General features: G+C 38.5%; 1 protein-coding gene across 7 annotated transcripts in view; it reads right to left on the bottom strand.

Moving 5' to 3' along the window:
• TBC1D1 (TBC1 domain family member 1) overlaps window positions 1–22,849 on the bottom strand; it is a 111,045-nt gene extending 88,196 nt beyond the window's left edge. For all 7 annotated transcript variants that reach the window (XM_026846994.1, XM_026846998.1, XM_026846995.1 and 4 more), the window contains exons 1-2: window positions 22,745–22,849; window positions 18,112–18,627 (exon numbers count right to left, since the gene is read on the bottom strand). In XM_026846994.1, coding sequence (XP_026702795.1) covers window positions 18,112–18,528 — 417 coding nt within the window. In that variant the 5' untranslated portion in view covers window positions 18,529–18,627; window positions 22,745–22,849. The remainder of the gene's footprint in view (window positions 1–18,111; window positions 18,628–22,744) is intronic.
• Window positions 22,850–25,554: the final 2,705 nt, after the last annotated feature.

Genomic DNA, 25,554 nt, shown 5'->3' with positions numbered 1-25,554 from the left:
CTCCTTGTGCAAGTGCTGTCCTGCAGGCAAGGTTAGATCAACTACAGCAACATCATGAGAGTATTGGATGATAAAATGCCTCATGAGGTTGACGAACCTTTCATAGATACTACCATTATCTTAAGGTTCTTCCCCATAGGTCTGTTTTGGACAAAGAAGTGTTCAGACATTCTTTTTTCCTTGGGCTACAGAAAATGTATTCTCTTTCTAATGCCCTATCATAAAGCCATTCTGGATGACAGCAGATGCTGGGCTGACCAGTGAGGTATCTTGAATGGAACAGAAAGGTTTTAGTGAAGTCCTTAAACAAGGGAATAGAGAAAATACTACTCATGTGATGCAGAACACATCATTCTGTAAGGGACCTCTGCCTGAGGATGAGTGTTACAGAGAATCTAACACCAGAGAAAAGTAGCTTTACCTTCAACACCTGAAGTGAGCTACAGGAGGAGCAGCTGGTAAGAGGACATTTTTAGATGTACAGTATATAACCAACAAACATGATGCATGTCAAAGGTACCCAAAAAATCCAGTTACAGAGGAAAAGCAACATACAGAGAAAGAAAAGAAAGGTAACCAAGGGCAACTATACATAATCAATGTAACAATAAACACAATCTAGCTTTAGGGTCCTAGTGCCCATTCATAAATGTTAAGGCCATCTGATGTAAAATGCTCATCTGGACTGAAATCATCCTGCTACTTCAAACACTTCCAGGAACATTGATGAGTAAACTTTGGATTGGCAAGCTTTATGCTAGATTGAGTATTTTTTGACTTCCCACAGACAGGGAAAAAAAAAAAAAAAGGCTTAAAGCTGTCAGGAACTTTGCCATAGGTTCTGACTAATTCCGCTCAAGCATGATCATATGTCTGTGTTTGACCAAGATCAAATATACACTGCTGAGTGATCCAACTGTGATCAACTGATCAGATCTCGATAAATGAGCAAAAACCCACAGCCTGAACCTGCAAATAAGTCCAGGCAGACTTGTGAAGAGATCACTTTGATCTGAATGTTTGAATGCAAAAAACCTACAAGGACAATGTGGCAAATGAGCAATAGGGCAAACTCAGTGCATAGCAGTGAACTGCCACACAGAGACATCAGAGGTTACACACATTTATTCTGCTTTGTGACAGAGGGTTTTCTGGCAGCTGTGAAATGGGAGCAGGAAGAGTGGAGCACAGGCAGAGCAAACTGGCAAACTGCAGAAACAGATTACAGAGCTCAAAACAAACAGAGATTCTCCCAGTGTGCAGTGACAAAGACACAGGTCAAGCCCTTGAGATCATTAACTGGGTCTTGACTGTGGCTGAAACAGTTCAAAACTTCCCGTTTTTCTCCCTGCAAGGACAGTATTTTTTGGCCTTCTTAGTGTCACCAAGTTGAGGGACACTGAGCTCCCCAGGTTGCTGAGGCAGCTCTGGGGGAAAAAACAACAGCTGCCACATGGATGATACACACCTGCACACACACCCTGACACAACTAGATAAACCAAAAAATATTAATAATGCAAGACTGCTTATTTTATAATTCCCCCTGACAACGGGGGATAATCAAATCGGGATGAACATCCTCTGGCATTACATATAACACCATGGAAGGACTTTGCACCCTTTTCCTCCAGCCTCCCACTGGTTCCTTGTGGCAAGCACTGAAAGGTCTCATGAGAAAAAAAGCCTCTCAAAGTTTAAGAAACTTTTTCTGAAATGCAATTAATTGAAGGTTATACTTAGCATTCCTTGATCTTTAAACTTACATGGTTAACCCAGGTTACTCAGATGGGAAGAAAGACATTTCATTTGAAAATATGTCTTATTTCCTTTGTGGAAAAGCACTACCTCACAACAGAAAAAAAAAAAATACTAAGCACTTCTACTTCCAATAACAGATAAGTTACATAGCAAAAAATGAGGAAAACCAAACTATGAACAGAAAATGACAACTCCCACTTGACTGGTTAAAAGCAAAATATAAATATAAATTTTAATCAGTTCCCCATCTGATGGCATATACTATGAATGCCTATTTCCATTACATGGGATTTCATGTTAGCTAAGATGTCCATATTCAGTTTATCCTATTACAACACTCTAGTCATGAATAATACAAGCAATTTTGTATGCATAACTTCAGAGTTATAGCACAGCTCTTTGTTCACATAATTAACAATAAACACAAAAACAGTCCCACCACCCTAAGCATATTATTTTGTGTATTTAGTTGCAACAATATCGAGTATATCGAGTTTCACAGTACAGAGACCCATGAAAAGTATCCCGCTTTCTCAGTTCTTCACAATTTACTTAATAACTTAACAAAACTATTTCTAACAGTGTTGATTTCTCATCACTGAATTCAGCTGCAATCCCCATAGTCAGCACACAGATTCTAATGGACGTTTCTGTAGTCTGGATACCCTAAAGCAACATCCATTTCAGTAAACTGAAAAAATCAACAATTAGAATAAAACTTCCAAGTGTTAACCATTCTAACCCCAAACCGTAATATTCTTGGTTTTGCTGGAAAGAGCTTAACAATAAAAAATATCAGTTCATGTTTATCTCTGAGCAGGTGTCAGGTTCATAACTTACCTACTATCAGTGGAGTTATATTGTAATTTACATATGATGAGCATCAGGGTGTAAAAGCTGTTCATTTGAGAAGGATTCAATCCTGCCCCCACTAAAATCATAGACCAAAGTTGCTACTATATCCTTATTCATCTTAAGCATAGATAACAAAAAGAGGAAAAAAAATACCATATTGTCCTGTTCTTTTCCAGAATCAAGCTGAAGAAATTTTAATTTCTGTAATGTTGCCCTCATATCAAAAACCTCCCTGCTCCGGTGCTCTTGAACAAAACCCCGGTGGGAAAACTGCAACAGCCAGCTGAGAACTACAGCAGCCCCTTGCAGCGGATTAAGAAGTGCACTCAGCAACCCTCCCAGCCCTTACTCTGCAACTGCTTCCCATCACGAGCCTTTCGTTTGATTACAAGCTGCAGCAAAGTCCTTCGTATTTCCTGTGTAATGATGAATTGAGAATACCACTGGAACCTACTAATATAGTAATTTGCATCATGTACAGTGATTTTTGTATGGTGCATATAAGTTTGCCTTTTTATTAAACCAACGGAAATGTTTATTTTGCCATGTTGTGCTGTTGATTACATTTCTTCTCAGATGTCTTGCAAGTGCAAAATTTTATCAGCATTGTTCCCTTGAATATTGAACTTTTAACTTACTGTTTCTTATCTCTCCCCTTCCTACCTTCTTCTCAGGGCTTCTTTACCCATCGAGTGTATCTTTGGCAATGTTGTGGACTCTTCTGCTCTTGCAATTTTATATACTTTTGGATATGTCATATTATCTTTCAATTACAACAAAAGCCACAAAATGCCAATAAACCATCTTTTAAACCAAGATTCAAACAGTGTTTCTACCAAACTTTCCCCACAATTCAGTTAGCTTTCTATTCAGAAGTTTGCAGCTCCTTGTTTCATTACAAACAACATTCCACATTTGGTTAATTTTAAGCCAATTCTGTTTTAACTCCTAAAAACATACTGGAAAACACTTGTGTTTTCCACACTTGCGTAACACACAATACTGAGACTTTTAAAATATAGCAACAGGATTTGTCCTTATGGCTCTTCTGTGGTTTTGATAAAGCTGCATCGCTTCAAAGGGCTCAGGATATATTACTGTAAGACACCACTGCACATTTCTGCCACATGTGCTGACTGCGCTTCCGCTCCTCTGCCAGAACAATGGAAGCCTTCACGCGCTGAGTCAGCTAACCCACAACCATGGATCCACGCAGACTGAATGCATTCCCTCAATACAGGTTTCTTTAACCATGTCTTATGACTGAGAATACTATATAGCTGCATCACATCACGTAAGACTCCTGGAGCAGGTAAAATATGGGAAATGTGTTACATATTTTCAGGAATAAAGCCCAAAGTATTATTCACCATGTGGTACTGAAAAAAATAAAGTTACAATAAAATAATCAGGGGCCAATTCTGCCATTTCCTCCCTCCTAGGTATTCTCAGTACCAACAGGGAATTCTGGCATTCCAGGAGAAACCTGCACAGAGATGGAAGGATGGACTGGACAGCTGAACTCTTCATCCAAGTGATCTGATAAATTCAGATATCAATGCAACTTGTGAGTCTGAGCTCACATATTTGAAAGCATTCACAAGCACAAAGACCCAAATGAATAAGTGAAGCTCAAAAGCTAGCTGTGCGGAATCTTTTATCCCAGGATGTAATAAATTAAGTCTCCTATTGGTTTCAATCATAATTTATGAGCAAAATGTAGGACAGCTTTAATACATTTTCCCAGTTTGTTTCTGACATGCAAAAAGCTGTAATATACAGACAAACAGCAAGAGCTTAAAAACGAATAAGAATCAAGTATTACTTCTCTCGTAGATCCATAATGTCATTCCCATACATGTGCTTTCATTTCACTCACAACACGGCTGGGAATGAACTCCAGTTAGGACTACCTTCTGGAAATCTAATTCAGCTGATGTCTCAAGTTGGCATCAAAACTTCCAGAACAGACTGACTTGGATGTGCATACCTGTGTGTGTAAAAGTCAGGTCACCAAGGGTTATCCAGGTAAGGAAATTTGTCACATACGTAGTTTTTATATGGCTTGTTGGAAATGCACAGTCTCAACTTGTGTGAAAGGATTTATTCCGAGACCTTAACAGTTTGCATTCTGTAACTTTAACAAGAAAGGTACCTATAAATCAGAACCCTATGTTTTGTTTGCTTGAGGTTTCTGTCAACTTTTCTGACTCTTCCAATCCTAGCTTGCATATGGATAGTCTATTAAAATGCAAAAACTTAAATAGTGGAAAAAAAAAATACCAGACTTCATTTTAAAGAAAAACTTGAAGCTTGCCTTCCGTAGTACACAACCTACCTGCAGAATGCCCACTGTAAACCTCCTCCCAGTAAAAAGGAAGTCTGCAGACAAGCAATGCACGCACTCTTGAATTTTGTTGTCCCCTGGATGTATCTAGTTCTTTATGGAGATAATAACATACATATAAAGAATATTCTGAAGTCCTGAAAGTTTCTAGAAGAAAAACTGTTACTTATTCAGATACATGCATATTATATCAAGCTCAGAACATGACTGAGAGCTAATGTTTTCACATCTATCAAGATACTATGTTGAGAGGAGTTGAGACATGTGAGAACATCAGCTGATGCCAAACACTAACGCATTAAGCACATGTCTTGTTTTGTGAATTTTAATACCTAAGAATAAACGCCAGGAACACTAGTATTTCAGTTCTATGGACAGCACCTTTACTTACTGTTGGTTCTTGTGCTAGCTCACTGCATAATAAAATATCAACTCATTACAATACTTTTACAGGCATTTATTGCCAAAACCCAACAAGAACCCAAGCAGAACTTCAAAAGGACAAATTGGGAAAAAAAAAAAAAAAAGTGAAATGAGAATGATAAGAATTTCAATACTGTCAAAAGCCCAGTAGGTCTTTTAATTGATTTCAAGTAGTCTTAGGTTAAGCCTTCAGTATCTCTAAGATAAGGCGAGGAATTCCCCTGCTGGTGGAAAGCAACAGCAGGAGAGGTGAAAACTGTCACAGCTATCGCAATATTTTACATTTGCTCCGGACAGCCACTAAGTGGCACTTAAACACCTCATCTTAAACCACGGTGAATCTGCAAACTGTTGTGAGGGGAGTGGGGGAAAAAAGGAGTTATGCACTCTGGGGACTAATCCCTTTTAAGAACAATGAAGTTCACTTCCCGCAGTCAGAGAAACTTTCTAAGGGCCTGACTATATGCGAAAATGTTACTGTCAGGAACGCTGAACAGCGCTCCGCAAAAGCAGAAATACGGCACAGAGCTCCGCAGAAGCAACTGCTTCCTCTCCTAAATGTCGATCCTGCTTTGGGAATTGGAGTGCCTCGTTCCAACAGATCACTACCCACTATTGTGCCATTTTAAAATACACACTTAAACCAGAAAAATTACATTTTCTCTTCGGTGCTGGACTGCAGGTCAAACTAAAGCAGCCCTAACGACACAACTTCCAGAAACGCCTCTGAGTCAAGTTTCAGAGGTCTCTGCAGGGACCAATGCTATTCGTACTTGCAGATGTACATTACAATGGGGTTTTAGGAGCCAACAGAGAATCAGAAGTGATGAATGGAGCTTTGCTCTTAAGACTAGCACATTACCGCTTCCTAGATATATGTCGTACTGTCATCTGCATTTTTAATCAAAGAAAGGAACCCAATTTTCCTAATAGTGGTGTTGAATCAACTATGTTAATCATCCTGAATATGTTCATGCATTACAGTAATTTTTTGTTTTATCTGGTTTTAAAAAGTGCTTCTGTTCCATTAAAGTCTTTCTAAATGAATTAATTACAGAGATTGGAAACCATTTTTTCTTATGGGAACAACATAACTGTCATTGGAAAAAACCTGAAAATACAAACAAGCAGAATAATATATTAGGTGGTTTAGGTGCTAACTGAGCAAGTATCTACAACCACGTTCAATGTCATTATTACAAATATTTCTGTTGTCTTTCAACGGAACTAGCCTAAACTTAAAGCACATGCAGGTTTTCAGCAAAGACTCAGAAGCAAGATTTATGTACAATTTGCTTTTTAGACTCTCAAACACCTCAGCCACAGATTTAGATGTAAAATATGCCATCAGATATTATCTCCTCTACTTTTTACTTTTGTGATGAATGTAACTTCCAGAAATCTCAAATTGAGTCATGAATTTATCTTTTATTCTCTCTTCCTGTGAAAGTTCTTCATGTTATAATTAGAAGCACAGCATATAAGCAACAAAGCAACTCCAAAAGCCATACTACATCATGATTACTCAGAATTTTTAAACATATTCTGCATGTATGAAACTAGTTTTGTTAGGGTTCTTTTAAAGGCTGAAATAAGTAGCTTATAAATGAAAATCATTCAATCAGTTATGTAGAAAGATCAAACTTAACCCAGTGCAAGAGGAATCACCAGCAGTGAAGCTGTTTTTATGACTAGCAATAGATCTCAATTACCATCACTCTGGGAAAAGTGGGGGGAGGGTGGGAAAGAAAGAAGCCCACATCAACCAGCAGTTTCATACAAAGGACAAACCAAGTATAAACTGGCATTATCCACTCAATCCTTGTATCAGATCCTCGATGATCAACCTTTAGGGCAGACACACATATCCATTTAAGCCTGTATTTGTGCAGTCACACAAATCATTCTTTAGGAAAATATTTCCCACAGACCTTCCCACAACTTGATGTCCACAGAGAGGGTAAAAAAACAGAAATATAGAACAACTGTGTCTAACCCAGGCAAGGGAAAGCACTGATTTTACAACAATGATTTGTTACCATTATTCACTTTGACATATAACAGGATGGGAGATTGTGCTGCTAAAGTAAATAAAGCAGTTATATATGCCTCCTCTGCTTTGGTTTTCTGCTCCACTACAGCCAAAGAGCCCACATCTGATGACCTTGAGGGCACAGCATAAATGTCAGCCAAATGCAGGCAAAACTCTAAATGAAAAGCCGATTGCATGGAAAAATAAGGAGCTATTTCAGGATGGTGATTTGCCCAGTATCATAATTTATGATTTGGCATCTTCATATTTTAATATGGATGACTTGAATTTATCCATTAGGGCCATTTTAGAATCTGAAAAAATGAAAATACAATTGCCTGAACATGAATGTCCATGTTTAAGTAGTTCTAAGTGAGCTAAAATCCAAGCTTTACAGAGAAACTGGTGGAGCAGATAAAATAGAAAGGTTTGGGCTTCACTAGTCTTGAGGAAAGATCACTGATGTAGGACCCAGTCCCACCATCTGATTCATGCCAGAACCACTCTTGAATCTGTCTGGAGATTATACTAACCTACATGACACATATGGCCTTTGTTTATTCATATATTTGACAAAAGCTATCTTTCCACATGTTTAAAAACAGATTGGGCAGGCTTTGAACGTTCTCTTTCACTAACTAAATTAGACTGCCCTCAATATGTTACTCTACTGTGTGCCATGAAAACTAATACTGTATTAGGCAAGACTGACCTTTTAATAAAAACTGTTCTTTTTCTAAACAGTTTTTTTTTCCTTCTAAAATATACTTTCTGTCTTTAAATCACATACAACTATCCCTGCACTATGTACCCACAGAATTAATTTTAAAACATCACAAGTATGCATAATTTATATTGCTTAAGATCATTAATTAAATGAGAAACAAAAACCATCTACTGAATCTAGATTAGACTTTCTGACTTGTGTTTGGAGGTCACTAAGGCAACATTCTTCCAAATGTTCTCATCTTAAATTAACTTCAGTAAGCCACAGCAGTGGGTAACTCAAGGAAATAGACTAGAGTTCCTTTATCATTAATTATTCCTCTTTGTGATATTGTACATTCAGCTTAATATTCAATGTTGCAACAAATCAGAAAGTATTTTCTGAACTCTTAATTCTGTATATGCAGCCTGGGTTTCTAGGCTCATTATCTTTCTCACTCAGAACTTTTCCACAGACACAACTCACTCTTTTTTTTTTTTTTTTTTTTTTTTTTTTTTTTAATTTGCTTGGAGTTTTCTGCTGGCTGTGAGTTGGTTTGAAGCTGTAGGTCTGACTAGGCTGCAAGGCGATGAGGAGACCCATTCACTTACTTTGTGCATATTGCATCCAACACCTTTGTAGAAGGCAGACTTTACCACACTACAGTAAGGTGAGCTGGTGAGCTGCATAACTTTACCATTACCTATTTTGTTATTGTTACTGCTTGTGAAGCTGGGGAATTTAACATACATAGTGCTGGGTAACGTGTGGATAAACAGTCTCTCAACTCAAGACCTACACTGTACTTTGAGTACTCTGTGGATTCTCAAATTTTCACATCCATCTTCCACACTAACTTACCTTCAAACTTTTCAATTGAATTTGAAGACTACAGAATCACCAAACTTGCAAAATTTAGGAAGTCAGTTGCAGAGAGTTAAATTATTTATCTGTGAGGGTATCGCTCAGCAAAGCAGAAAAGAATTATTCCAGCTAAGAAAATTAAATAAATAAAGCACAGGATAAGCACCAGAAAGTTAGTGCCAGAATGAGGTTAAAGTCACAAAAATGAAGAAATTGGCACATGACAGTATTTCACAACACATTCAACCCCTCAGGGGCAGGTTCACTAGTAATTTTAAAATAATTAGGTGTAAATCATGGAAATATACTGAAAGCCTTCCATTCCTACCACCAAAACAGCAGCAGACACAAGACTAAGAAGATATTTGCCAGCACACAGATTGTGGCCATACTGTTTATGTCTTCTTAGAGCAAGGATACTCCATCTTTGGACTCACTGGGCAGGCGTGATTTCTTTTCACATGATACTAGCAGGACAGACTTCAAAGTCTGTGACACTTTGTCTAGGTGACTCTGTCTACAGAGGCCAAGTAAGCCTGCAAGTCTCCTCATGCACCTCAATCCTCATAGCCTTACTTTTAGGATCTATGTCATCATACAAAGAAACAACATCACGTTTCATGCTGCACAGCCCAATCCCTTTGGAGTTCCTCTGGTGCTGTGCTCTAGTTCCACCACCTGCTTGTGAAAGTACCAGAAAAAAAATGTCCAAAATTCTGTACATTCTCACTTTATTCTCAAAATTTATGTCAACTTGGAATTTGAAAAAACACCTAAGGTGATCTACTGTGGTGCACTGAGTTGTTTTGGAGCAGAACGCAATGCCATTTTTTTACCTTAGACCCTAAAGCAGCTCAGTACAATGCTGGACAAGCACCAACGCCAGCACAAAGGAAAACACTGAGAATGTACATCAAGTGGTAGTAGATCAGAAGAGAAAAGAACAACATAACTGCCTCTTTTGTCAAGAGGATAACTATTAGATCTCCTCACTGTATTATCAGTTATTACATTCGAATGGCAGACTAAGACTGAATCTAGGGAGATTAAAACATGGTTGTTCTTTTGCAAAAAAGCATAGAACACAAAAATGAGGCAACTGAATTTATTTCATTGCAACTGAGAACTTGACTGTTTTCTGCCTTCCATCCATATGCACCTTTGGGTTTTTTGGTTATGAAATAAATCTACATTTGGGGATTTGAGGTCCAGCCTTCTCTCTGCTCTAGATAGAACGGCCTTGCTTCTACCTGACTTTCACAAAGGTGCCCATGAAACCGTTCTGTGATCAGGGTAGAATGTTCATTTAATTGAAACTGTATCACTTTTCCTTTTGGAATATTTAAATTGCTCTGAACTGCCTCACTGAGTGATACCACAGTGTAATACGAGAGTAGGGTGAAAATATGCAAGTCAGCAACCAAGGGAGTACAAGGCCACCAACTGGACTCACTCTAAGTTAATGTTAAGAGTGAGCTTCTCTTTGAAGATACGTAAGGAAGCTCTTCTCTATGTGAAGAAGGTTCTGAAGGAAACTCTACTGTAACTCTGGAGTATGTTCTGATATTACGGCTCCAATTACCTGTACTGGACTTCATAGGCCACAAGCATCAGACCTTGTAAAACAAAGTAATGTTTAGTAGTCAGATGAGAAACCATCACAAATCTGCTAATAATGTTTCGGCCAGTTCCACCATTTCGTATTTCTGCTACAATCCCCAACAGAAGTAGTGAAGGAACATTACACAATCTTCTCATGAACTCTGGTTCTAAAATGAAGTGCATGTGACAGCACAAGTAACACACAGCGACTTTTAATGTTAAAGTTGAAAAATAGGCTAACAATATAATTCGATACAGAATACTGTTGAAATCACAGTAAGAGTTCTTATTAGCCATTCTGTAGCAGAAATTTCTGTATGATTTAGGAGATTGAAGAAATCACAAGAAAATACGATTTTTTTATACTGTTGCTGTTGTAAGAGTGGGAATAGGCACCCCTTTTTTACAAACTGTGTGACTAATTTAATCTTCCTTGATAAGACATTCTTCTCTAAGTCAGGAAATAGCACTGGTATTGCACAAATTACTTCCTCCATGTGGCAATCACACATGAGGTTGAGAGAAACTACACAATATTTTTTATAAAATGAGGGTGAACACAGGAGCACTTAGCTGAGCCAGGATATCACAGAGTCATCTAGGGTCTGACAAGAGTCCCATAAAGGCTTGGGGTAATGCTGTTAGGGGCAGGGTCATTGGCCACTAAAGCTCCCTGAAAAAAGAGTTCACATACATGAACCCTTTGAACAGATCCCAAGATAGAGCCGGTGTAGTCACAGTTATGACCTAGGCTCAGGATGAACATAAAGCCTGATTAATTGTGAGAATGTCTAAAGCACAGTTGGCTGTTTGTATTACACAGGACACTATTAACATTTACACAGCCAAACTCTGACCTGATTTATATACTCTTATTATGTATGTGTACAAATATGTATTTGATTTTAATTTGTTCTGTTTGATTTTTTTCCTTCTGTTTCCTACATTAATTTCTCCAGTTAACATGTGGGAGACGAGACACTTCCTAAACCAAAAATCAGTAATAGCAGTTTGCAACTATGTAGATTTCATTAAAAAAAACCCAAAGGCATGTATGAATAGGAGGCAGAAAACAGTCAAATTAAGTTATCATTTGCACTGAAACAAGTTCAGTTACCTCATTTTTGTGTTCTATGCTTTTTGAAAAAGAACAGCCATGTTTTAATCTCTCTAGACTTATCAAGCAGTAAAATACAGCAGAAAAAGATCACCTCTATCTTTAAAATTATCTTGCCTGAATTCTTTTAAGAAAGTGAAATGGTGCTATTAAAAATGAGACACTTAATGAGGCCGTATCTTGAAGTCTAATGTAAAAACAAGTTGTGTAAGAATCCTCAGTCATGAAGCCAAGCCTCACAACAGCTTTGGAGTTCACTGGGCCTCTGCCATTCCTTTTATAGATGAATAATGTGAAGTTCACTCACATCATCAACTCCGTGCAGCCTCACAGAGAGCTAAGTGTTGATAATCTGAAACCAGCTTCTCAGGCACATAATCAGATCACAAACAACATGTAACAGAGTATTGCATTCCAGGTAATACAGCATGAGCTACTTAAGTGCATAAGCTATTGTAATACATAGAAGTAGGTGAAGGTTGTTTAAAAAGTAGTAACTGTTAAAGCAATTGGTGGAGCAAAAAAGAATGAAGACCTCTGACAAAAGGAGAGATCACTGTTGTAATCAAACAGCTCAACAACAAGGCAAGTTCTACATTTTAAAAAGTGCCTCAGTGTAAGAAGATGGGGCTTATCTGCGCCTGCTATGGGGCGGATTTGGCAAATGCAGTCAAGGAGCAGGCAGGTCTCGAGCAGGTGCCCCAGTCCTCTGCAACCATATGGGCACTGTAACTCTCATGGCAACATTCCTGCAGCCGCCAGAAGCCCAGTTCCTGGGCCAAAAGGTGCGCCTGATTATGATACTACAGAATGAGGATTCAGAAGAAGCGAGCAGACTTGTGCATGTCTTGTGCAGCTGTGATCCTACTTAAATCACGAGCAGTATTTCTCTATAAAATAGAAAAGAACAGTTCTATCCAGTGTTTTGCCATTATAGCATTAACAGCTCTGGTAAACACAAGCCTGTATTACAGGCTGTTATGACAACTTGGGTTCAAACTCTTGGAAAAAAAGAGCTAAACTCCCTCAAAATCTGAACTGAGCTTTTTACATTTCTTCATATTCTAGTTCTGCATTGGTCATTGATAATGTCAGAGAAATACTTCTCCTTACAAGACATTGGCTTCACTAAAAAAAGATGACAATGCTGTCTGCTGATTTTTAGTCTGCATACAGGAATTTATTCTACCTTGTAACCAGGAAGAACAGGTGGATGAGGCACTCTATAGACTGCTAGAAATAGCCTCACATTTGCAGACCCTAGTCCTGATGGGGGACTTCAACCACCCAAGTATCTGCTGGAGGAACAACACAGCAGGGCATAATCAATCCAGTAAGTTCCTTGGGAGCATCGATGTCAGTTTACCAACCCAAGGAGGTTGTTCTGAGGAGAGGTCCTCTGATGGACCTCATACTTACCAACACGGAAGAGCTTGTTTCGGATATGAAGGCCAAAGGCAGCCTTAGCTGCAGGGACCATAAGATGATGGAGTTCAGGATCCTGAGAAGCAGGGCAAAAAGCAAGATCACAACACTGGACTTCAGAAGAATAGATTTTGGACTCTTCAGGGATCTACTTGAAAAAGTACCAGGGATTAAAGGCCCTGGAGGGAAAAGCATCCAAGAAATCTGGTTGTTAAAGACCACCTCCTTCAAGCTCAAGAGCAGTCCATCCAAATGACCAAGAAGTCAGATAAAAATGCCTGCATGAATAAAGAAGGAGCCCATGGCAAAACTCAAACATAAAATGGGAGAATACAGAAGGTAGAAACAGGGACAGGTAACCTGAGAGGGATATGTAGACACTGTTGGAGCACACAGAGACATGGTTAGGAAAGACAAAGCCCACCTGGAGTTGAATCTGGCAAGGGACGTCAAAGTGAACAAGAGCTTCTATAGCTACATCAGTGACAAAAGGCAGGCTAGGGAAAATGTGGGCCTGCTGCTGAATGGAACACAGGAGATGGAAAAGGCTGAGGTACTAAAAGTCCTCTTTGACCCAGACTTCTGTAAAACCACTGTTTAAAACTGTTACTCTTTATTATACTTTTATATTTATTGTAAATAAAGGACAGTACAACCTTAACTTGCCTTAAACCTAAACTAGCCCAGGGCATTATCAGATAAACTAGTGATCAGTATCCCATTTGCCAGCCAAAACATCCATCAAATAAGATTAAACGTACTTAAGTAAAACAAATCATTTGATACACCAAAGAAAGATCAACATAATGGCATGTGGAATTACTTTTCCAAACTGAAAATAAGAACATAAATTACTCTTCCTTTGTAATGTTTTGGCTACTTTGTATCTGCTGAAGAGCCATATCCTGTGACAGTATGCTATTAGCTTCTCATATCTATAATTTTCATTCCTCAGAGTGAAGGACGTGCTGAAGCAAGGTGTCTTACAGAAGGAGAGCAGTGTTGTGTTTGTGGAGAATGAACTCATTCTCCACATTGTGGAGAAGGAAACAGCACACCTCACCTACAGTTCCAAACACTTCCAAACTAACACATCTCAAGTGTAGAACAAAAAAAAGCCAATAATTTTTAATGTATATAGCTTTCAACAACGATGACAATAGCATCAATTTCCACAGAATGTAAGCAAATGTCAGACCAGGGGCCATGGGGAAGATACATAGGCTGGAAGCATGTATGTTTCATTTAAGCCTTCTTTAAGCCTTCTACACTTCTACAGCCAAGCTGTTCAACAAGGCTGCCTTCTTATGATGAAGGTACTATCCTGCAAGCACAGATTTACTGGAGAGTTAATTTTTCCTCATCTTCTACCACCATTACTCAACACAGTATGCATAATCCCCATCTATGACCTAGCTGTAGCCTTCATAAGCTCCCTGCAGACAATATAATTGAATCAACTTTCACTCCTGAGCACCTACAAAGAATATGTATTAATGCTTCAGCCCCAACCTCAGGCAGAAATTACTCAAAGTTAAGGCCTCATCAGAACTTCCACAGAATGAAGGTGAAGGGATAAGGAACTCCACTATGTAACTAGTGAAAACTTACTGAGGTTATGGGTGAAGAATGAAGGTTCCAGATTCCATATCCAACATATCTGCTTAGAAAGGGAACTCTAATCCATGAAAGAAGCTCTCCCCAGGCAGTGTAAACCCATCCTTTTAGTACTAAGTGGAGTGGAATGATCTCTATATGCACATGCTTGTTTTCAAGCAATGTGCCAAGGAGCAGTTCACCAGGAAAGCTTCTCTCATCCTTCCCTACTTACTGTTATACCAGTGGGGAAAGTGAGCTGTATACTGCTATGAAGATGCAATGGAAATAATTATACAAGATCCTACAGAGTGAAGACAAAGACCACAATAGGGCACTACTTTTTCTTTCACTTCTAAAGAGAAGCAGAACAATGAATACCTTGCAAAGGATCTTGACATTATTTATTATTAAATTACCTGTCTACTGATTTCTTCTCTAAAGTGGATATGTTGGTAATGGAGCAACAATGACCCTAACAGCCCTGTATTAATATCCAGGAAAAGTATTGCATGTGTTCCCACACCCTCATCAATTCTAGAATTTAGCTAAATATTACCCAGGAAAAAAAAAGATCTCCTATTAATAAAATGCTTTCATATTAAACGGTAAAATAATCCCTCACTAATCAAGTATAGGTCCTCACTCAATTTGTATATATAAAGGAGTAGACTGCAGACTACTAACTGTAGTTGTACCTGCAATGCTGATGCTAAAACCCTGACCATTCCTGGTTTTCTGTACTTTCTACCACCTCCAGTGCTACTCCTCTGTGCGCATGGAGTTCAAGTTTTTTGTCCTTCCCTTCAAAGGCCTTCACTGTTTAGTCTTCTACTCACCTGTTTTCATCTTAGCATACTAATCTTCCTAGTCTACTTCTCCCACAGACATCCTCCTGCCCTCTTTTATTCTATATACCCTAAGGTGGGGATATACTCAGAACTTATTTGCAAAGCCACAAATCCTCAATCCAATCTGACCTAATCTGAGAATTCTTTGTCAAATATAGCCCTACTACAGATTTATCTATGCAGATGCAAAGAACCATGGTTTAGTTTACAATATTATTGTAATTAGTAACCACTTGGGTTTTTTTTCAAATTAAAATAGCTGAAGTGCAATTATCACAAAAGTTTAGATGTCCAAGACTGCTGGATAAAGGGTTGTTATGAACACATAAACTCTGAGTAAACCTATCTGGACTACCATGTCTCTTTTACAGAGCTGAAGGAAAAAAAAAAAAAAAAAAAAAAAAAAAAAAAAGAGAGTCCTCAGGGCAAGAGCACCAGCACAGGAGTCTGCTGAATCACACAGGCTGCATAGGTCCAGTTTCTAAAATTTGTTTCTTCTAAAGCTGAACATAAACTGCAGCAACATAGTGCCAAATTCTTCATCCCAACTCACTTGCTTTTAACAAGCAGCTCCCTGTGTTTGTAACAAGGGTATACAGTACACTCCTAGGCTTTCAAATTGGGTATCTGCAAAACGGGCAACATCAACTGACAAATACATAAACACCAATTATCTAAAAGGCATTATACGACAATATTCAGGGCAGAGTAACAACATCCTATAAGCATAAGGGACTCACTTAGTAGATAGGTAGATTAAGGTAGATTAATCAAATTACACTGAATTTAAGTAAAACAGGCAGAGCTTCACTTTAGAAGACAAGAACACTTGGCATTTCCATTATCCTTCCATTAAAACATAGGTGCACAAATGCTGATTAGATGTCTACCTCCTAATTAGGAATCTAGCCTGCAAAAAAGACAACAGAAACAGCCCTTGCAACCAAGGCAAGTTAAGAGACCAGGTGGATGGTAGTTTTTCAAAGAACAGATAGCTGTATGAACCTGGGGCTAAGTAGTTAAAATAGGCATCCAAAAATCCTGGGTGTTGCCTCCAAAAACATGTAGAAACAGCTGAAAATTTAACTAGAGCCTTATTTTGTTCTCTATCATTTCAAACACGTCTAGGAATTTGATCAAATGTGAGGGAAAAAAAAACCTTTAATCTTTTGTGGCAAAAGAAAATGCAAATGAAAACGTACTGAGGTGCTCAGTGCTCTGTACTCACCATAATCCTGTAAAATCACAAGCAAAACTAAGTGCATAAGCAAACTGCAAAATGCATTTACCAACTTTTATTCAATGCCAGTTCCAAAACATCCATTCCTTATTTCTGTTCCCTTACATACATAAATTTGGTATTCTACATTTTAACTTGACAGGATTTCTCACTTGAATATTTATGATTTACAACATATTTTTATCTGGGGGGATTTAACTAAAGCTGTTTCAATATGTTTTGAGCTCTAAGCTTGAAACCACGGATTTGGAACTGTACAATGCTTTGTTATTGGGCAGGTTGGAATAAATCCCATGTGTGGTGTATATTCATATAATACCTCCAAGATGCTTCAGCACAACATCTCCTACGAGTCAAGAAAGCAGCATGTAATAAGATGTTGTTTTCCAACATCATAACTAGAGTTTACATTCAAGACGTGAAGGCTATGTCACTGTTTTGTTGCCAGTAGATCACAATAGTTTTGTGCCAAATCCTACTCACCTTACTCATGAGAGATATTGCCTCACATTACTCTCAAAGAAAAGAAGAAATTGACTATTTTTAATGCTTCCACCTTTTCAGCAAGGGCACAACTTGCTCCTAGCAAAGGCAGACTGAGCCAAATCTCACCCACAGTGTGAGACATGCACACCCAACTCCTGTCTCACGCCATGTAGCAGCAAGCCTACATGTCAGAGTTGCAGCACTGCGCTGTGGTCTCTCTCCCATTCCCTGAGACTACCTGTCAGGCTCTGTGGATTACAGAGCTACGAAGAGGTTTCTACAGTGTCCTGTGGTTGGATGTATTTTACATATGGAGGCTCCGCTGTACCCCCTTTCTCCTTCTGAGAAAGAAGGTATCTCTATTTCCCAGTCACATAGGTCTCAACTCAGGAAAACAGAAATTTGAGAGGTCTGACCGTAGGATTAGATAAAGTTCACAGTGGCTCAGGGGTGAAATCCTAGCCCTAGTGACATCAACAGAAAAACTCTCACCGACTTGAGGGCCAAGATTTCAGCCCATATCCCAAACGAAAGTGGTTTTTAAGCCACTGAAATTCAAACTCTGATCCTGTAGGAGATTTACACACCTTTCACTTCACATACTGAACAGTTCAAATTCAAGTGAACCATTAATATCAAGTAAAGTGATGCTTGTCAGTAAGTTTTAGCAAGATCCAGTCTCTACTTGTAAATACAACCTTAAGATCTTACACTGTAGTGAAAGGTTTCAAACAGCAGAAAAGCAACTCTGGAGTTGCTTGTTTGTTGTTTTTTTTTTGTTGTTTTTTTTTTTTTTCTTTTTACTTACTTTTGTCTGATCATCAGCTTTAAACACATAGCAGATACTTCGCTGATTTGCTGCTTCATCCTTTATCAGACAAGCAAAGTAACTTGGATCATGGCTGTTGTGAATCAGTTTGTGGACATGCTGTGGCTTGTACTCAAACAAACTTGAACAAATCAAAGGATCCCACTGCTGGATTTTCCCCGTGTCTGGTTCACATCGCAAACTCGCTGGTGAAACATAAAGTCGGATTTGGCTGACACTAGGTTCTTCTTTGGAAGACTTTGTACCGAGCATCCGGATCTCTGCCACAATCCAAGGCAGCATTGACATGGTGGTTAGTGAATGCACTGGCAGAGAACCAACGAGCTGGAGACTGAAACTTGCTGAGAAATCACTAGGTGTTTGATACTTTTTAACTTTGAATGTTATTGGCTCCATTTTACAGTCCTTTAGAGAACCTGGACTAATTCACCAGTATTTCAGTTCCATGGAACGATGATATCTGGACGGTTCCTTTGATTAAGGAACAGAAGAGTTCTGAAAGTAAAAGAAATAGTTATGTAGGTGCTGGAATCCTGTTAAAAATGAACTGTCAGTAACATAAATATTCAATAGCTTAACATCAGAAGAGACATGCTGATCATCCTATCTAGCATGTTTCCCTTATATTTGGACCTTACTATTCCAGGTCCAACGAACATAATAGTATTAAATACATTGCTTGGAAAAAGTCAGTCCTGATTTCAGAGTAGCTTTACAACCCTTGCTAAACCATCTAATAAGTAATAAACTCAAAAATGCACATTCTTTCTAGACTGTGCCTATTTCATGGGCAGACACACGTGGATCACACCGGCCTATTTCAATCCTGTTATCACAGAGAGAACTCAGCTGAGCTATTCTGACCTTCATGACTGTTGAAGTTAGTGCTTGCTGAGACACCTTCACACTTGAAGGAAAAAAAAAAAAAGAAAGAAAAAGAAAAAAAAAAAAGAAAAAATAGGTTATCTTTCTGATGGATGATTTTGGATTTGGTTACTAACATGTAGTTGTTTCCTTGGGTATAGTTTGCCAAGTGATTCTGGGCTGTTACCTAACAGACTTCATTAAATAACACCCCAGAAGTTGTTGGTCATCTGAAAAAGCTAGCAGCAGCCAACTGACTGACCACTGATAAACCTGTCAGGTAGCAGAGATGAGCAACGATCCTTACAGCATCTCACTAATAAACAGATGTTGATTCTCAATTCATTATTGCATTTTAAGGCCCATTATTTCATTTTAAGGCCTGTCAGTCAGACAGGAATATTTAATGTTTGCCACATTGATACTGTATTGTTTTCATTTCTTAAAATATCAAATGGAACCAAGTTACAAACAACTCTGTTATAACCCTGTTATACCCAAGCATCTACTTTCACTACCGTTATTACATATTAGTAGTTTTAGTAACAAAATCCAATAATTGCATTTACCAGTTTCATTTTGCAAAATACAGTCTATGGAAACACACAGATTTGGGCTGGCTGTACTACCACGTTTTAATTCCTCATTAATAGAACACAGTTTCAGCTGTTACATTATTTTGTGCCAGATTGATGAGAAGCTGACAAGCCTGTAATTGCCTATGTTTAAATGCCATGACACTAGTTTACTCTCAAGCCTTCTGAATTTCCCATGAAAAGACCATTAAAAACAACATGAGCAGTCCCAAGAACGCCTTATAAAGTGTTTTTAACTGTATTTGAACAAGTATTTAATAAATGGCTTCCGTTTACTGTGGCAACAGTATTTCTTGTCTTTGTTCATCTACAAACATGATCAAAAATAGCAGTATTTTTCTCATGAGTTTTCAATAAACTCTGTCCTTTATTTGCCCTTGCAAAAATATTTTCAAACTGAGTTCCTAACAGTGCCTCACCTTGTTGAAAATGAAAGGAAATTTCAGGATTAAAAAATAACTTCAAAAAAATTTCAAGATGGAAATTTTGAACTAAACAAGTGTTTAAAACGCAATCAATCTGCAAGTGTCCGAGTGAGGAAAAATGTTCCTACAGTAACTGGCAAACTGTAAAAACAAGAAAACTGCAGAAACCATGTGTTTGGGTACATTTACTTTATTGCAGCTTTTGACAAATGAACTCTGTGCCAACATTACCAGTTCCAAGGATGCCAAATTTAGCAAGAGAATCCAATAATGCAGGTTTTAAAGGCACCATTTGAAGAAATCATCATAAGTAGTATTCTAGATGTGTAGAACAATTTTTTAAAAAGCCTTTTTATAAACCTGTGTGTCTGTGCATGGGAGGTGTGGGAAAAAGGGCTGTGAAAATCCAGAATTTATGTCTCATTTCAATTATACTACAACTCCTTTTCAACTTTTTATCTGTTTCACAAAAAAGCAAGAAAACAACCATCTTTAAGAGGAATATAAATGCATTGCATCAAATGGGGTAGCAGCTTCAGGAAGCATTTTTATACCTTATCAACAGAGTGCTAAACAATTATCATTATAGTTTTGCATCTGTGAGGAATCAAAATGGTCTCTTCTTTGACAAGCTATTACAAATTTTTTCTCCTTAATTGCAACAATGAAAAATAGTTCAGCAACTGTGTGGAAGATTGGATTCATTTGTAACTAGAATGGTGTGTAGTCCGAAACACATGAAAACTGAAAAATTTAACTTTTAGTGTTATCATTTACTGGCATACATAATCCTCTCAGGATAAACCAGCCTAAAACCCCTCTATTCTTAGTTCAAAACAAAAGAACTGAACTACCTCATGGATGATGACCTATTAGCCACATACTTTTTGTAACCATATTTCTCCATTGTGTTTTCTCAGAACTCTTTCAAAAAAAAAAAGTAATTAAATAAAATGCATGTAAAAATACAACAAAGTCATCCTCATTTAAATCAACTATTCAAGAAAGAGAAATTTCATTTGGATTATCACAATCTATCATGCTTTTACCCCCGACCTACAAGGCACTGCAGCCTCAAACAGAAATAAGTATCACAATATAATAAATTATTTTGCATTCTAACTCTTAAGGACTGAACAGTATGCAAAAGAAAAAAAGGGTTGATACTCTGTCATACTTAAACAAACACTGTGTTGCTGGAACGTATTTAATATAAATGCAAAGCTTCTTGGCATTCATCTCTTTTTAACAAAATAAACACCTTGAAAAGTCAACAGCATAAATACTCCAATGTCTGCATTTGTTATTTCTAAAGAAAAACAGTTAATACTAAATCAAAACAACTGAATTAGAACTCAAAATGCTAGCATTTTTTTTTCTAACGTTAAGAGGGGCTAAAAGTGCAGTTTCTCAGAGCAGAAATTCAGCAGAATCAGGTCTCCTTACTTAACCTATATCATTTTGTATGTTACTGTTCTGCATGTTTCATCTTCTTTTTCTATTCTTTCTTTGTTTCCTCCTGTCATCCTTATCCTAATTTACATACAAATCCCACCAGAAATTAACACTGTCAGCGTGAAACCAGTGTAATGTTTTCAAGTTTACACCAAGGACCAGGTTTTACTTCAAGACCATTAAGTATTTATGTACATGCTTAATTTAGACGTAAAAACAGTTCTGTTCATCTCAACAGGCCTACTCCCAACCGTGAAATTAAGCATACATTATGGCCAAAGAGTGTCTGTGCTCTGAGCCCATCCACATCTGCCCTGACTCCACCACTCAGAGTTCTGGCACCTTCACCCATCTCTGGTTGCCACCACTCAGTTCACCCCCTCCAAACTTGACTGTGCAGAAGCTGTCCAAGAGAGAAAAGGTATCAGAATAAAGCCACCCACTTTTTTCCTTCCACCTAAACTTTGATCTTCCCCTGACAGCTCTAAGAGCCATTCAGCTCTCTTACTCTGGGCTGACAGGCTTTGCTTTTCATAGAGGCTGAATGTCTCCAGTTGTTCTTCTCCCAGTGCTCACAGACATAACTGGGACAGCTTCTCTTTCTCCTCTCCATCTGCAGCTTCTGAAGGATCTCCATTGCCCTTGAACTCAGAGCTGAAAAGAGCTTGAGTGGCACTCCTCAGCTAACAGTTTTGCTGCTGTCTGAGAAATGTTAATGTTCTCCGAACTGTATCTCAATGTTGCCATGGTTTAACCTCCTTTGATTTATCTGTACTTGCTCCATCAGCATAAAGACAGCCAGACAAACTGTAGCACATATGATATTTGCACAAACCACACTAAAATCTAAGCCCACCTTCTATACTAGAAGACACCAGACTCATGTGAAAGATACACATGGCAACATACGTGTGCTCTGTCCTCAACTTCTCTTTCACTGTGACCAACCCAGCCACTTCTCACACGCAGGGAGCAGGCTTAGAAAGCATGCAACACTATGCTGATAGTCCTGATACTGTGTTTTGACATATACATATATATATATATATATATATTTTGTTCTCCTAAATTAAGTTGTATTCTCATCTTTTTATATCACCAGAAACTAAAACGAATGCCTTCAGAGAGAAGTCAGGGTGATGGCTGGACAGCATGAAAGGGAAAGCTACAGAAATTAGTACTTCTGCCATTCTGGACCCCATGTTCTCCCTGCATGAAGGGACATCTCTAAGCAGCTGTGCATCATGCAGGACAGCATTCCTCAAAACTCACCTTCTCTCAAGAGAGCAAAGACCTTATCATGAGAACAATGTACACGCTTCGTGTGCCATTCAGTTAGATGAGCCCAGGTCAGCTTTGAGGTTAGGAAGGAGAATTCTGTGGTGTACAGAGAACAGGTTATCAGCCTGGGAGAGTGAGGCATGGGAAATCAGGTTTTGGCAGCTGTGAGAAAACTAGGCAGATTTGGGATGGACTCAAACTAATACAGAAAAAAAAAAGTCAAAGAAGAGAGAGAGATTGTTCTAAACCAAAAGAACACACACAAATAAAGCAGAAACTACAACAGTGGTGAAGAATTATACTTCTTTTGTTTCTTCTGGACTGGACTACATTCAATACAGACCTGTGGCCAAAAGTTTCACTCTTGTTCAGAACATAGGTAAATACTGAGCTAAGCAATCCTCCCCTGTCCTCCAATTCTTCCCTGGTTTGCTCGAAGTTGGAGTGCTGGGGCCCACAGCAGAACTGACAAGTTTACAAGATGCATCAAGCAAGGAAGCAGCCAAAGCTTCCACATGTCAGTGATTAAATGAGGAGTTTGACTTGTGAGTTTTTGAACAGAAAGACTCCAGCCTTCTCAACCTTTGCAGTTCATCTGAGACAACTGTGCAGTTACCCCACATCAGGCTGCTGACATAACAGCAGTTTTTTTTCTGTAAGTTGGTTTGTTTTCTCCCCTCCAAGAAGCTAAACAAAGCTTCAAACCACATAGCAATGTCTTGTAAAAAACGGCTGGTCTTAAAGAGTACAAATTTGTTCAGCTCTTCTCTGCATGGTATTAGTGCTGAGCCCTGCCAACAAATGGAACCAGATGCATTGGTACTGACTGCACTTCACCACTGATTATTTTAGCAGAAATATCATACTACTTAAGGATTATGAGGAGCCCTGGCCTGCAGCCAGAGCTCTGGAACGCAAGCCAGAACTAAATACCACTCCTCTCTCTCTCTTCCTCTGATCTCTGACTGAGATTTACATTGACCTCACTCATGTCAACAGATTTCTCTGTCCACCTAGCAGGATGTAAAGAAAACCACAAATGAGAACATGTATTAGGTATGTCATGATATGGTCACTGCTGAGAAGAGGTCCTTTTATGTTTCCATCAATATGTATTCTCTGGTATCACAACACAGCATCCATTAGATTGTTCTATATGGCAGCTAGTTGCAAGCTTTATCTTTTTTCTTGAGGCTTCAAACATCTTTGGCCTGTTTTCTCTAGTTATGATTGTTTAGATATCATACCACAGGGTGCTCTCAATTTTCAAATAGTTTTAATTTAACTCAAACTTGGCACTTGGAATCATGACACACCCTTCTGTTGCAAGGATGTTCTTTTTATCTCATAGCTACTTATTATCTGCTGTTTCCTTCTGGAGCAATGGCTTGCTGTGGGCAACAGCACGTGCAAGTCCAGAAGTCCGTTTACCTCAGATATATTTTTCATGTCCATTCTTTTTCTGTATAATGCATTAAATGCTGACTTTTAAAAGATTCTTTTCAATGCCACTGGCAGCTTCAGATATGGTCCTGAATAATGTTTCACCATGTATTCTGAGCAAATCACTTGGTTTTGTAGTAATAATCACACCTAAAACATTTAACAGTACAGCCAGCATTTATATCACTCCTCAAATAGGTTAAAAAAAATAGACTATTAATTTAAAAAAATCCAGCAAAATGGTAATATGTTCTTGACTATAATCATACAAATTTATAATCAACTATTGAACAAAGGAAATAGCTCACTGCTCCTGCCAACACCTGTTGCTAGTTCCCTCATAGAGTCCACAGAAATTAATATACTGATGATTGAGGTGCTCTCAGTCAGCCTCATACTGACCTGAACAAAACACTGGGCTGTTCTACCACGGCAATGCACTAAAAAAATCTTTGTAAAAGAAAGCTTGTTTGGTAAATTACACTCTGAATGCCATTCCTTTTTATTCAGTTGCCTATCCAGAGCCAAAATACTTGCATCCAGCTTTTCAGTTAACCAAATTGTGAAGTGGAAAGTGTCAAGTCATTCATGTATCATTGAATGTGTTTCACATTCCTTCCAGCCTGTCATCCTGCTCACCTGCAAGCATTTCTACTTTTGCATATTACCTGTGACTTTCAGCATTTCTATAAAACAAGCTGTGACAAATTTCTATTTTGGCTCAAGAGTTAAAAGTATAGTCCCATTCATCAATTCAGAGATATTTGCTATTCAGGACATGCTTATTTTTATTAATTTTGACCCACGATGTTCCATTTGATCTCTGGTCTTAACGGCAGACACAAATCCCACTATTTGCACTTCTACAGGTTCCTACAGCAGATCTGCCATATTAGCCTCTCTCCCAAATACAACACAGCATACAAAGGTCTTGATCTTTTCAAACTGCACTATAAATAACCACATTTGTTTCATACCTCTCATGAACGCAGTTTCAAGAGATCATTCCCTTGTTAATTTAGTACACGAATTAAAAGAGCCATAAAAACACTGCGCCAGTGTGGGGGGATTTTAAGGTTAAAGTCAACCGTGCTGCTGTCGGAAAGGTTAGTTTTACTCCTATGGGAAGGGTCGCTGCGTTGCTCTAAGAAGGAGCAGGCTCTGGGAGGAGTTACAGCGAGAGACTTTGCATTGATGGGTGAGGAAGGTGTAGGCGAGGCTGAGAAAAAGAACTAAAAGCAGACCGTGGCACACGAGATAAACGGCCGATTAAATTCTTCTGACGAGAAGCCAGCTCCCCCAGGACCCTGCGAGATGAGAAGCGCAGCACTCGCGACCCGCCGTCCCCGCTCCGCTCC

This window comes from Athene cunicularia (assembly GCF_003259725.1).
Source record: "Athene cunicularia isolate RWA chromosome 4 unlocalized genomic scaffold, athCun1 chr4_part1, whole genome shotgun sequence".
Classification (NCBI taxonomy): domain Eukaryota; kingdom Metazoa; phylum Chordata; class Aves; order Strigiformes; family Strigidae; genus Athene; species Athene cunicularia.
Note: the sequence above shows the minus strand (reverse complement) of the source record. Positions and strands in the feature narration are given on the sequence as shown.